We start from the raw sequence: 11555 nt of genomic DNA on the forward strand, positions 1-11555 counted from the left end.
TTGGATTTTATGTTCTACAACTGATGTTTAGTAAATGTTAAATCATATTCATTCAATAAAGTTGTTGCACTACAAGACACTAGAACAAATCTGGCCTTTAATGTCGGTTGGAAAAAATGAAAAAAGAGCTTTAATGTCGTTTTTGAAAATGCGGATGTTTAATGTCGGTTTTAAGCCGACATTAAAGCTAGAGCTTTAATGTCGGTTTAAAACCGACATTAAACATACTTGTTTTGAAAAGCGACATTAAAGCTCCTTTTTAATTTTAATTTTAATTTTTTATTTTATAAAAAATGACTTTCTCTCTCTTACTTTACTCTTTCTCAATCACCCACACGATTTCATCCTTCCAATTTCTTCTTCACACTCCTCATTCTCATCTAACAATCTTCCCTTTCTTCTCCGAAGAGTCGCTGGCACCACCACCACCATCGTCCCTCGTGCCCAGCTCGTGCCCGCCACCACCGCCGTCACTCCTCACTTTCTTCAAACACTGATGTTGCTTTGGGTTTTTTTGCTTTGGGGTTGTCGACGAAAAGAATGGTAAGTTTGAATTGGGAATTTTGCTTACTCTTTCATCACTGTATGTTGCTTTGTGTAAACTTAATTCTTTTGAAAGACTAATTTTCAGTTTCATGGGGTTTGCGGATACTGATTTATCACCAACATTTTCTTTTTTCTCAAAAATGTGAAGCTGTGAGCATCAAACATGTTTGTTAATTTTCAGATTCTTTTCATGGTAAGTTTGAATTGGGAATTTTGCTTCTCTTCCTCCATCCACTTACACAGATGCACCACCCACTTGATTCAGATGCCTTTTACATTCATGAATTTGATCTTGTTTCTTCCTTTTCCTTCCAGGGTTGTCTTGGTCCATGGACGAGAGATCGTTGAAAGATGCGTTTTCTTCCTTTGGGGAGGTTACTGAAGGTAATCGTGCATGTTGAGCTTAACCCTTTGATTTACCAGTTGTAGTCTACGTGTTCGACGAAATGTCTAGTTGATTTCAGACCTCAGTTCATCACGTGTGCTTCTGGGTCGAAACATTTTGCTTCCTTGACTTTCATAATTCCAAGGTTTTTCTTTCTAAAACTAAATTTTGTTTCATTGAAGTTTCTTCTTTTATAATTCTTGTAACGAGAGAGAAAATGAGTTTGAGATGTTTAGGATTTAGGAGCGTTTTGTTTCGTAGCGTTTTACTATGCTTTTGTGATTTTCTTGGAATATTGAGACAAACCAAACAATGAGAAATATAGAGATTGAAATAATAACGAATTTGAGAGGTGGGAAACTAGAATTTATATATGAGGTAAAAGGAATTTGATGTCCATTGGTAATCACTCTGGAACTTCACCAACAAAATAGCTTTTGGGGATGAAGTTCATTTGATAAGTTTAGATGAAATTGCATGACCATTTTGAAACTTCTGTGGTGATCACTAGTCTATAGAAACATTAATGTCCTGTATGTTGCTTTGTTTGGTTTACTTGGTGACTTTAATTTGTTTTGTTAATTTGGATGGAGTTAATTGTTGTAATGTTTATAAGATTTGACCTTAAACATAGTTTTGTAGCTATATTTATTAGTTCTTACTATAGCAAATAACTTTCTTATCTTAAAGTTTTTATGAGAAATTTTCATGAGCTTTTATTTTGACGATTGTTTATTTTTAAGTACTTTTCATAACTTAGTATAACCTTTTTGTTGTAGTTAAGGTGTTTGAAAAAATATCTGAGAGATCTTCACTAGATTTTCATAGTTACTAATGTGGCAGCTATTGGGTCTCATTAAAGTTTAACTTTATTTTGAGATGTATTTACGAAACAGTGAACTATAAATATGTTTTCTTGTCATGTTTCATAAGTAGAAATCATGTTTCTAACCTGTTCTTGAAATCTTGTTTTTCTATACATTTCATCAAGTCTTTGGAACTCTATTAAATGTTTTCCCTCAATGTATTGTAGCTATGGCAGAGCCAAACAAAGATATTCTGACAGTGGAAAGAAGGACTTGAGTCCTAGTCTTCATCTTGCTTCAGCAGCGGAAGCTGGAGCTTTGGTGAGTTTAAGACCTTTTTTCCCCCCGATTTTTCCTCTTTCTTTTTGTTGCCTCATTATTGTTTCTTTATCATTTCTAAGTCATGTTTCAAGTCCTTGGTTTTTTTTGTGCTTGTGAACGTCGAACAATTTCCTTATTGCACTAACTAGAAGAATATTTCTATGCCCTCATCATTTTGAACTTCTGTTCTTTATTATATTCACAACTGTGATTGTACTACTTCTCAGGTTTGTTTTTGCACAAATCCAGTTTGGCTTGTGAAAACAAGAATGCAGCTTCAGAGTCCTCTTCATCAAGCTCAACCTTATTCTGGGCTATATGGTCTGCCTTCTGTCTTTCATTCAATTAATAATAATGTGTTCTTTGGTTTGTTTACGAAGTACTGGCCTTTCATCGTTTTCTGGATATTCTCTAATCATTGGATCTTGTCCCTCAGGTTTTGCAAACGTTCATTGCTCCGTGAGTCACTTGATGATTCATTGATAGACAAAATACCTGGTCGGCAAACTGATCGGAAGACACTTCTTGGGGAATTGAATTGGATTTTCACAGCTGTCACTGATACAATTGCATGGAATGTTCTTCCACATGGTAGCTTTCAGATTTACTCAACAAATGCCGTCCTTTTTCTTTCTCATCATAGCTAATATGTTTTCTTGGTGCAGATCTATTTCAAAGGTTGTTCAGACAGGATTTGTTAGTTGCCAGTCTGTTCAGAAATTTTTTGCTTGCTGAGCGGATTATGCGGTCTGCAAATTGTTCTCCAATTTCACATCCAATGTTACCTCCAACCCATCAGCATCACATGTGGTAGAGTTTGAGAAACGTTGATTATTAGGTCTGTTAATGTTCAATTGGTTCATTGACTGACCCATCTGTGGTTCTGCTTCTTTCAGGGATGCATGGGACATGGCTGCCGAAATTTGTCTTTCTCAACTTCCAGCATTGGTTGAAGACCCCAACTTGGAGTTTCAGGTCAGTTTTTCTTCACATGTGTTTTTATTGTATCAAAGGTCAGATCTTGGTATGTGAAAGTGTCTTTACCATAAAGGCAACGAGCCTAATTTTATTTACAAGTGAAAGTTATAGAGGGATATCCATTATATTTTATATTACATGCAAGGTCAGGCTCTCTAATTGAACTCACAAAATGCTACCCCTATGTTAGTTAATTATATAGGGAGGGCCTGTAGATGCTAAATGATACATCAATATTATTACCTAACATGAATTCAAAATGAAACTTGACAATTTGCTAATTCAAACATTTCCCTCTGACAATTTGCTAATTCAAACATCTTAGACCAACATGGTTATTTTCTGTCAGCCTTAATTAATAACTCTTGGAGCCCATCAATTTTAATGCTACAGCCTTGTTGACCAAATCTCCCTTCCACTACCTTAATCAAAGTTTAGAAAAGCCGATAAACTAAGCCAGTTAAGTATTCTTAAATGGGATAAAGAAATGGATCCAAAATAGGACTGGTGTTTTCAACACCCAAGGGATATTATATAAAATTATTGTCACATTTTTTAAATATTTGTCATCAATTCCAAAAGTTTATTGTTTAAAGTTATCCTTCAAATCTTTAATTAAAAATTTGTTTTTTGTAATGTTCTAGCCAAGTCCATTTTTCACCGAGCAGCTGACAGCTTTTGAGGTATGGCTTGATCATGGATCCGAAAACAAGAAACCTCCAGAATCGACATGTGTAATATTCTTTCTCATGTTAGCTTTTTCGGGGACACTAATGTCGCCATCATTATTGTGTGGAGAGATGTTTGTAGAGCCAAATCATTGTTTTTCCCGCCCCTTTTCTTTTCTTTCCATTTTGCTCTTGCTTTACTTATTTAGATCCATTCTCAATGTATGCTATGTCTATTGATTTCATCCGTCTCCATAGAGTAACCTCGTTTTCCATAGGGTGAACGTTTTTCTTTCTTTTTAATTTTTTGTGTATAATTACAGCAGAGTGACCTTTGTCATAGGTTCTACTCAGCCAAGGACATCGATTCAGGGCGCTGGTTCTTCTTGGTAGATTTCTTGATATGGGACCTTGGGCTGTTGATCTGGTAGCCTTACTTGAGACTTTGCAAATTATTACTGTGTCATTTATTCCTTCTTCTTTTTCATACTTTCCATCTCAGTGGCAATTGTTGTTGGTGGCTGATAGAATAAATTCATTTGTTAGGCCTTGTCCGTTGGAATATTCCCGTATGTTCTAAAGCTTCTGCAGACGACAACGCCGGAGCTGCGACAAATTCTGGTTTTTATATGGACAAAGATTCTGGCCTTAGATAAGGTATATAATATAATTAGGTTATTCTTTTGCAACTGTGGCTTTGAACAATGACTGGTTTTTGATGGGAGAACTTGCTTTGTTTTCCAAGTTAGTTTTATTGATTTGTCTTGGAGCTCCTTGGTCAAGGAGTTTTGAGCTTATTTTCGTTTTTGGGTGCCATACTGCAAGCATATTTGCAATTGCGGTTTTTTTTTTTTTGAGGGTACTCTAATCGTAGTTTCCATCTGTGATTTTGTATGTAGTTTTTCGACTCTTTCCTTTGAATGTGTCATGAAGAGAGTTTTGTTTCCTGTGAATGGTCTCTATTTTCTTTTTTATTTTATTGGTTCTCATATCTAAGCTTGTTATGTTTTTGTTTTAGGTTTAGGTTTTGAGATTATTAGCTCTAGTGTTGGATGCCTTATCTTATGAACTAAATGATTGGTATAATGATACAGTCTCTGTATATATTTAAAGAGCTCTTACGTTCATCCCTTTGCAGTCTGCTTCTCAAGTCCATGGGGGTCTTCTTGCAGCTGGTTTCTTTGATGGTTCTGTCAAGCTTTATGATGCTCGCATTCCTGAATTGTAAGCATATGTACCTTTTCTCCCTCTTGATGCTTTTATTTGAATAAAGCTCTTGGTTAAGCTTCTCATGACCCGCTTTGCAGATTACTTATTAGTTATCTCCCCCCCCCCCCCCCCGCCCCCAATTTTTTTAGAGACAATAAAGAACTCCGAGGACTTCTGGTTCTTTACCATTCACCGGGAAACTGAAATAGAAAATATAAGAAATCTTATGAAATCAAATGGTTTGTTCTGATAATTTTACTTGTTTTGCATTTCTTGCATATTTGCCTTCAACCCTTCTCTGAACTTGTAGGCTTGTCTGCACAATGCGCCCACATGTGCAAAAAGTAGAAAAGGTTGTGGGGATTGGCTTTCAACCCGGACTTGATTCGTCGAAGGTGATAAAACTTCTTGGCTGTGATCAATGTATTTTCAGTATCCTATTAAAATGTATTTGTTAATTCTGCTTATCGTTTTCTTCTTCAGATTGTCAGTGCCTCTCAGGCTGGTGATATTCAATTTCTGGATATCAGAAATCAGAGGGATCGGTATCTAACCATCGATGCTCACAGAGGTTCACTTACAGCATTAGCCGTTCATAGACATGCTCCTATCTTAGCTAGCGGTTCAGCCAAACAGTTAATTAAGGTCTTCAGCCTAGATGGCGATCAACTAGGCACCATTAGATACCATCAACAAGCGTGTTTTCATTGTTGGTGGAATCAGACTTGAATAATATGGGATTTATGTGCTTTAAGATATGAATGGGATTTATTGTTGCTTTAAGATATGAATGGGATTTATGTGCAAGTGCTAATAGCATTTTCATTGTTGGTGGAATCAGACTTGAATAATATGGTTTCCTACGTAATGTGACTTGTAGTTTCAAGTTTGTAGTTAATTTCACTTGTTGGATTCAATGTTGGTTTATAAAAAATGGACAATAATACAACAATTAAATAAATATAAATTTCTAAAAATGGACAAAAACAAGCCTTTGATGTCGGTTTTAAACTGACATTATTGGCCTCTTTAATGTCGGTTTTAAACCGACATTAAAGCCAAACCGACATTAAAGGGCTTCAATAACACTATCAAAGATGTCGGTTGAAAACCGACATTAAAGGCCTTTAATGTCGTTTTTAAACCGACATTAAAGAGGCCTTTAATGTCGTTTTTAAACCGACATTAAAGCCCAACCGACATTAAAGGCCTTTAATAACGCTCGCAAAGATGTCGGTTGCCAAGTGACATTAAAGGCCTTTAATGTCGGTTTTAAACCGACATTAAAGGCCAAAATTCTTGTAGTGAGAAATTTGTACATTGCATATGTTCAATATCAAACGGGTGATTGACATTTATGCATATGTTATTAATGATATACGATGTCGATCACCTTTTGTGTTGGTTTTTGACTGACATTATTATTGATTTTAATGTCGATTTTGGCCTGACATCAAACATCTTTAACAATGCATTCTTCAATATTGATCACGACGGAAATGAAATAAATTTTCAGACATTAAAGATAAGTGTTAATTTCAATTTTGCCATTAAATATCCGTCATCATATAATACAACAAATGTATTTCCACAAACAATAATTTAGAACTTCCACATTATATTAATACGAGAAAAATCATCGGTACTTTACACCAAATACCCACACTTACAAATAAACAAGAAACTAAGGGCCTGTTTGGTAACGTTCTTGTTTCCTGTTTCTGTTTCCATTTTTTAAGAAACAGAAGTGTTTGATAACGTTTCTTGTTTCTCGTTCTCAAAAAAAGTAGAAACGTTTCTCATTTTATAAAGAATTATTGGGAACAAAAAAAAGTAGTTTCTTCTGTTCCGTTTCTCAATTGCTTTTATTGGTTTCCTTTTTCTCAATTTATTTCTATTTGTTTCCTTTTCCTTTTTCTCAATTATTTTTTTTTCTTTCATTTTTCTCAATTATTTTTATTGGCTTTTTTCTTTTTCTCAATTATTTTTATTGGTTTCCTTTTTTTTTTCTTAATTATTTTTATTTCTTTTATTTTCCTTTTTCTCAATTATTTTTATTGGTTCATTTTTCTTTTTTCAATTATTTTTATTGGTTTCCTTTTCCTTTTATCTCCACCGTCTTCTCTAAATAATCATCCTCTTCCTCTTTTACTCATCGTTTTTCTTTGCACACTGTCTTCCTCTTCACCTCTCACCGTCTTTCTCGACAACCCGAACTCTTCCTCTTCGTCGGATCCATAGTTTTTGCCTGATTGTTCCTCTTCGTCGGATCCATAGTTTTCATCTTTCTCTTTGTGCAAATCTGGATTTTCGTTGTGGGTTTTTCTCTAAAGCATCATAGGTTAAGAGTTAAAGGTTAAATTTTGTTTTGTTTCTTTCAATTCTGAATATTGAAGACATAATAACTTACTTTAAAATTAATATTAAATTCTAGATGTCACGAAATAACGATGAGATTGTAGAAATTGATGGATTAAAAAGAGAAATTGCCTGAGTAAGAGATGATATTGCCAATCAAATTTGGTAACATTTGAAGGATAAATATAATTTTATGTTTATGTTATTATTTTTATTCGTGCATTGATACTTCTTCGTATTAAATGAATAAACTTTTGATAATTTTATTTGTTATGTTTGATGGATAGACCTATATTTTTGTTTAATGTTTAATTGAAGTAGATGTGAAAAATAAAAAATAAATCTAGAAGAAAATCAATAAACAAGAAACAGTTATCGAATACTTTTTTTGTTTATGTTTCTTTTTTTTTTCAAGAAACAAAAAATAGAAACAGTTATCAAACGCATTACTGTTTCTTGTTCTAAAAAAAGAAGAAACAGGAAACAGGGAACAAGGAACAAGAAACAAGAAACAGAGAATAGAAACGTTACCAAACGGGCCCTAAACTTCCAACAAAACTGTTTCTATTATGCTCAGAACTTGTATATTAATAAACTAATATTTACATTTCAGTACTCCCAAGAAACATTTCTAGTACAATTCTAACTTTCGTGGAAGTTACACATTAGGACCATTTCCAAACACATTAGCTTTTGAGCTGAAATTGCCTCCAACCGTACCTTGCTCTTTCATAGCGCATGGATGAATCTCACGTACCTATATAGACATGAAATATGGAAAATAACATCACTAAAACTATAAGCTCCAATATATTAAACATCTCAAAATCAGAGACCCCATTCGAGAACAAAAGATTCTGAACAAGATTACAAGGATGAATTAGATTCAAACTATTCCTGCACACATTAATAGGTACATATTAAACTATTTTCAAGCATGAGTCACAAATTTTCAACCATATCAAGTGTGAAATATTGTCATTCGTACTTAGTAGACCCAAAAAAAAAAAAAAAAAAAATCTTTAACAGAAACAAAATTTTGCATCAGTTTCAAACATGATATATACACATTTGTGGATCCTTGTCACTATAGATAATTGGCATAACCATTCTTGAGGACAATGAAAATATCACAAAACGAAATAGAAGCAAACCATATTACAACTTTAAATAAACTCTAGGCACTTCCATAACTTAACCATATATCTCCTAATATCAAAACAACAAGAGTAATCTTAAATTCAAACACAAATGACTACCAAAACTGTATGATAACCATAAACCATTTATGAAAACATGACTTAGAGATTAGTCGCTCAATTTCAAGCACAACCTAATTAACCAAAATTTAAGATCTAACAATGCAAAGATCCTTAACTTGAAAATAGCAAACAAAGATCAACAAAATAGTTCGGAGAGCCTTAACTTTAAAACAGAAACTAAAGACGACACAGAAATTAAGCACAAGAAAACGAAAACAGCAACTAAATAAGTTGACATGTTCCACCATTAACCATGATTTCAGTACCTTGAGACCTCGATTTTGGTACAATCGATCCTGCATTAGCAAAAGTATTGTTGGTACACTATTTCCTCTTGAATCAGTAGAGCATTGCATTGATTCAACTGAGACTCCAAACACACTGGCACTGCAAAGTTAAGATGTTCATGATTTAGTTGTACATGAAGAACAGAGAAAACTCAATGATGTCGGGACCCTAATCGTAACACATAATGTTCATGGCTCACACAACTAATCATCAAAAGGCTCCTCCCACTAATGACCAACTCCAAGAAACTATTCAATGTTCATTCTAAATGACAGGGAGAGGTTGCAAAAAAAAGTCCTTTGGTAATACTGTTTAAATCAAATTGCGGACTTAAAGAGAGAAAATGTGAACTATTTCATGCTATAACCCAGTATTTAAAACTGTTTTTACGTGAGAAATATTCCTAGTAGTTCGCCCACATCGATCAGTTTACGACATGAGAGACACAATTTCAATATAGATAAATTACTTTCTTCATTCTTTTTATAACTGGATTACTGATCATGAATCACTCCTATAGTTGTATTAATCTTGAGGATGTTTTGCCCACCCAAGGGGCTAAGCTTCATGTCTGGGTTGGGAGAGGATGACGTTTTTCGAAAGTAAAACCAATGTAATATACTTTTCTTAGGCACTGAACACTTCCAAGGACTAGTTGTCTCCCCCAATTAAATGCTTAGTCAAGCATGAGCTTTAGATCTCCCCCACGACTCATTCCAAGGACAAAAGTTTTTTTCCAATGTAACCACTGCCCTAACAAGCTCTTTAGCTAATTATGAATTTGCATCTGATATCTTTGTTATCCTAGCAGTAGTTCTAACCTTTATCTTTGCAGTATTCCTCTTTTTTTAATCCTATCTTTGTAGTAGTATTCCTGTATAATCTACAAGTACCAAGTTATCCATGCCCACTACCTTAGTGTTCATGCAGAAAGCCAAAAGGCTATCTACCAGCAGAAGTTATATTGTATCAGATTAAGTAAAAGAAAAAATGTATAAGAGAGAGACAGAAAAATTTATCCTATCAAAGTGGACCCATCTTTTAAAACTACAGGACAACAAATCCTGTAAAATCAGAGAAGTTGAAAATTATTAGACATCACGACAATTGAAAGTATTGAAGAAAGAAATGAAGAAACAACTGTGTTAAAATACTTGACAGTAAGATTGAACCTCTTGCTTAATTCTCTCTCCTTCTAGTGTAAGGCTAGAACGCAATGATTCTGCAACAGAGAATTGAAATTTAATAGTATAAATATGTGAAAGCATAATCTGTGTGTGCGTATATTGAAGAAAACCTAAGAATGAAGTACAAACAGAAAGATTTAATATTTTATGGTTTATCCTAAAAAAAATGGTAGATAGTAGGAACGTATTTACGATCCTACAACATTAGTTGAAGACAATCATAAAATTCTAATCTCCTAATCAGCTAGGTAGATAGGTAGTGGCCACCATTGGTTTGAATGGAGGCTAAAAGGAATAGATTGTAAATGACAGAGAAAGAATCCAAATTGCTTTACCAAAACAAGCACATATATACTAACTTCATTGAAGAACTTGTTGACATTACTACCAAATGGTAAAGCACATCATCAATTCAAATGTCAGTGGCTAAATGAATCCAAATTTGTAGACAAGTACAAAAGAATGACAATAATTATATTAGATTTTACAAAAGTGAACACAAGGCTTCTATAGATAGAAGAGAAGTACACTAGTAAAGTGCCAGTGTTGAAATTGAAATGAAACAAACAAACAAAAATATTCGTAGTACATAAAACAGTTAACTGACATAGTGCTTCCCCATCTAGGAAACCTTTTAAAGCTCACCTTAAGGGAACAGGAAAATAGGAGAAGAATAAAAGGTCAATCCTTTAACAGGAATAATAATTCAATTAAATCAAATTCTGCACCACTTCCAGGGAAACGAAAACATAACAATCCATCAACCCCACAAGTTTGCTGGAATGAAAATCAATGAGAAAAATAATATTTGAAGACCATTTACAATCGAATGGTTCGACTAGACACAGTAATTCACTCCACGAATAAACAAAACACTTCCAATTGCAATAAAAAGATAAGTACTACAAATCAATGAGATAATTATCACTATCAATCTTTATATGATCAAAATTAACAGCAAACAAAGTGTTCAATGCCTGAGTAAACAAACCTAAAAAAACCCACAAATTGAAAAATCAAACAAGGATTACAACAAAGAAAAAATGGAATAGAAGAAACAGTACCTTGAGACCCAGCAATTTAACAGGATCTGTGCACCGACCTTGTTCCTACATTAAAATTTGATCTTTAACGTCAGTTTTGCATTTTGATTGACGTTAAAGATCGGCATTTTGTTTTCTTTCAACCCGATATTAATTATTTATGTTCAGCGGTTATTGAGGTATAGTATAAATCCAATCAACGAAGATTATAGTATGGAAATTTGAACTTTACGTAATAACATAAAATTGGAATAAGTTTAAAAGTAGATTAAGTTCAAGTAAATAGTTAAATGCTCTATAGATAGAAATAGGGTTGGGCATCCTATTTTGGGCACTATAGATGCGACTCACAAATAATATGCTCTTATTAAATCATTTATGTGAATACATTAAGTGAAGACATCATATGTATAAGACGGGATTATGAAATATTCATTTTTACTTTATAATACATTTATTGTTTAAAATTGACTATGAACTCCTATGAAATAACAAGTGATAAAT

The 11555-nt window shown here is 33.6% G+C and overlaps 1 protein-coding gene and 2 long non-coding RNA genes across 4 annotated transcripts; 2 read left to right on the plus strand and 1 right to left on the minus strand.

Moving 5' to 3' along the window:
• The first annotated feature begins 370 nt into the window (after positions 1-370).
• Positions 371-2419, plus strand: LOC127149042 (uncharacterized). Of its 2 annotated transcripts, XR_007820265.1 has the most exons (5): positions 371-543; positions 695-739; positions 862-1076; positions 1965-2058; positions 2286-2419. It is a non-coding gene; the product is annotated as an uncharacterized LOC127149042 (long non-coding RNA). The 2 variants fall into 2 exon arrangements; XR_007820264.1 differs by lacking the exons at positions 1965-2058; positions 2286-2419 and having other exon boundaries at positions 862-1404.
• A 1989-nt stretch (positions 2420-4408) lies between these two features.
• On the plus strand, positions 4409-5799 carry LOC127148963 (regulatory-associated protein of TOR 1-like). Its single transcript, XM_051083402.1, has 5 exons — positions 4409-4415; positions 4723-4751; positions 4843-4928; positions 5224-5308; positions 5397-5799. Exons 1-5 carry the CDS (start codon positions 4409-4411, stop codon positions 5640-5642), a joined length of 453 nt encoding a protein of 150 aa, XP_050939359.1. The 3' UTR covers positions 5643-5799.
• A 2019-nt stretch (positions 5800-7818) lies between these two features.
• On the minus strand, positions 7819-11238 carry LOC103499246 (uncharacterized). The gene is made up of 4 exons (XR_539747.3): positions 11073-11238; positions 9994-10043; positions 8800-8920; positions 7819-8028 (listed from the first exon to the last, which is right to left on the minus strand). It is a non-coding gene; the product is annotated as an uncharacterized LOC103499246 (long non-coding RNA).
• Positions 11239-11555: the final 317 nt, after the last annotated feature.

This window comes from Cucumis melo, chromosome 4, assembly GCF_025177605.1.
Source record: "Cucumis melo cultivar AY chromosome 4, USDA_Cmelo_AY_1.0, whole genome shotgun sequence".
NCBI lineage: Eukaryota > Viridiplantae > Streptophyta > Magnoliopsida > Cucurbitales > Cucurbitaceae > Cucumis > Cucumis melo.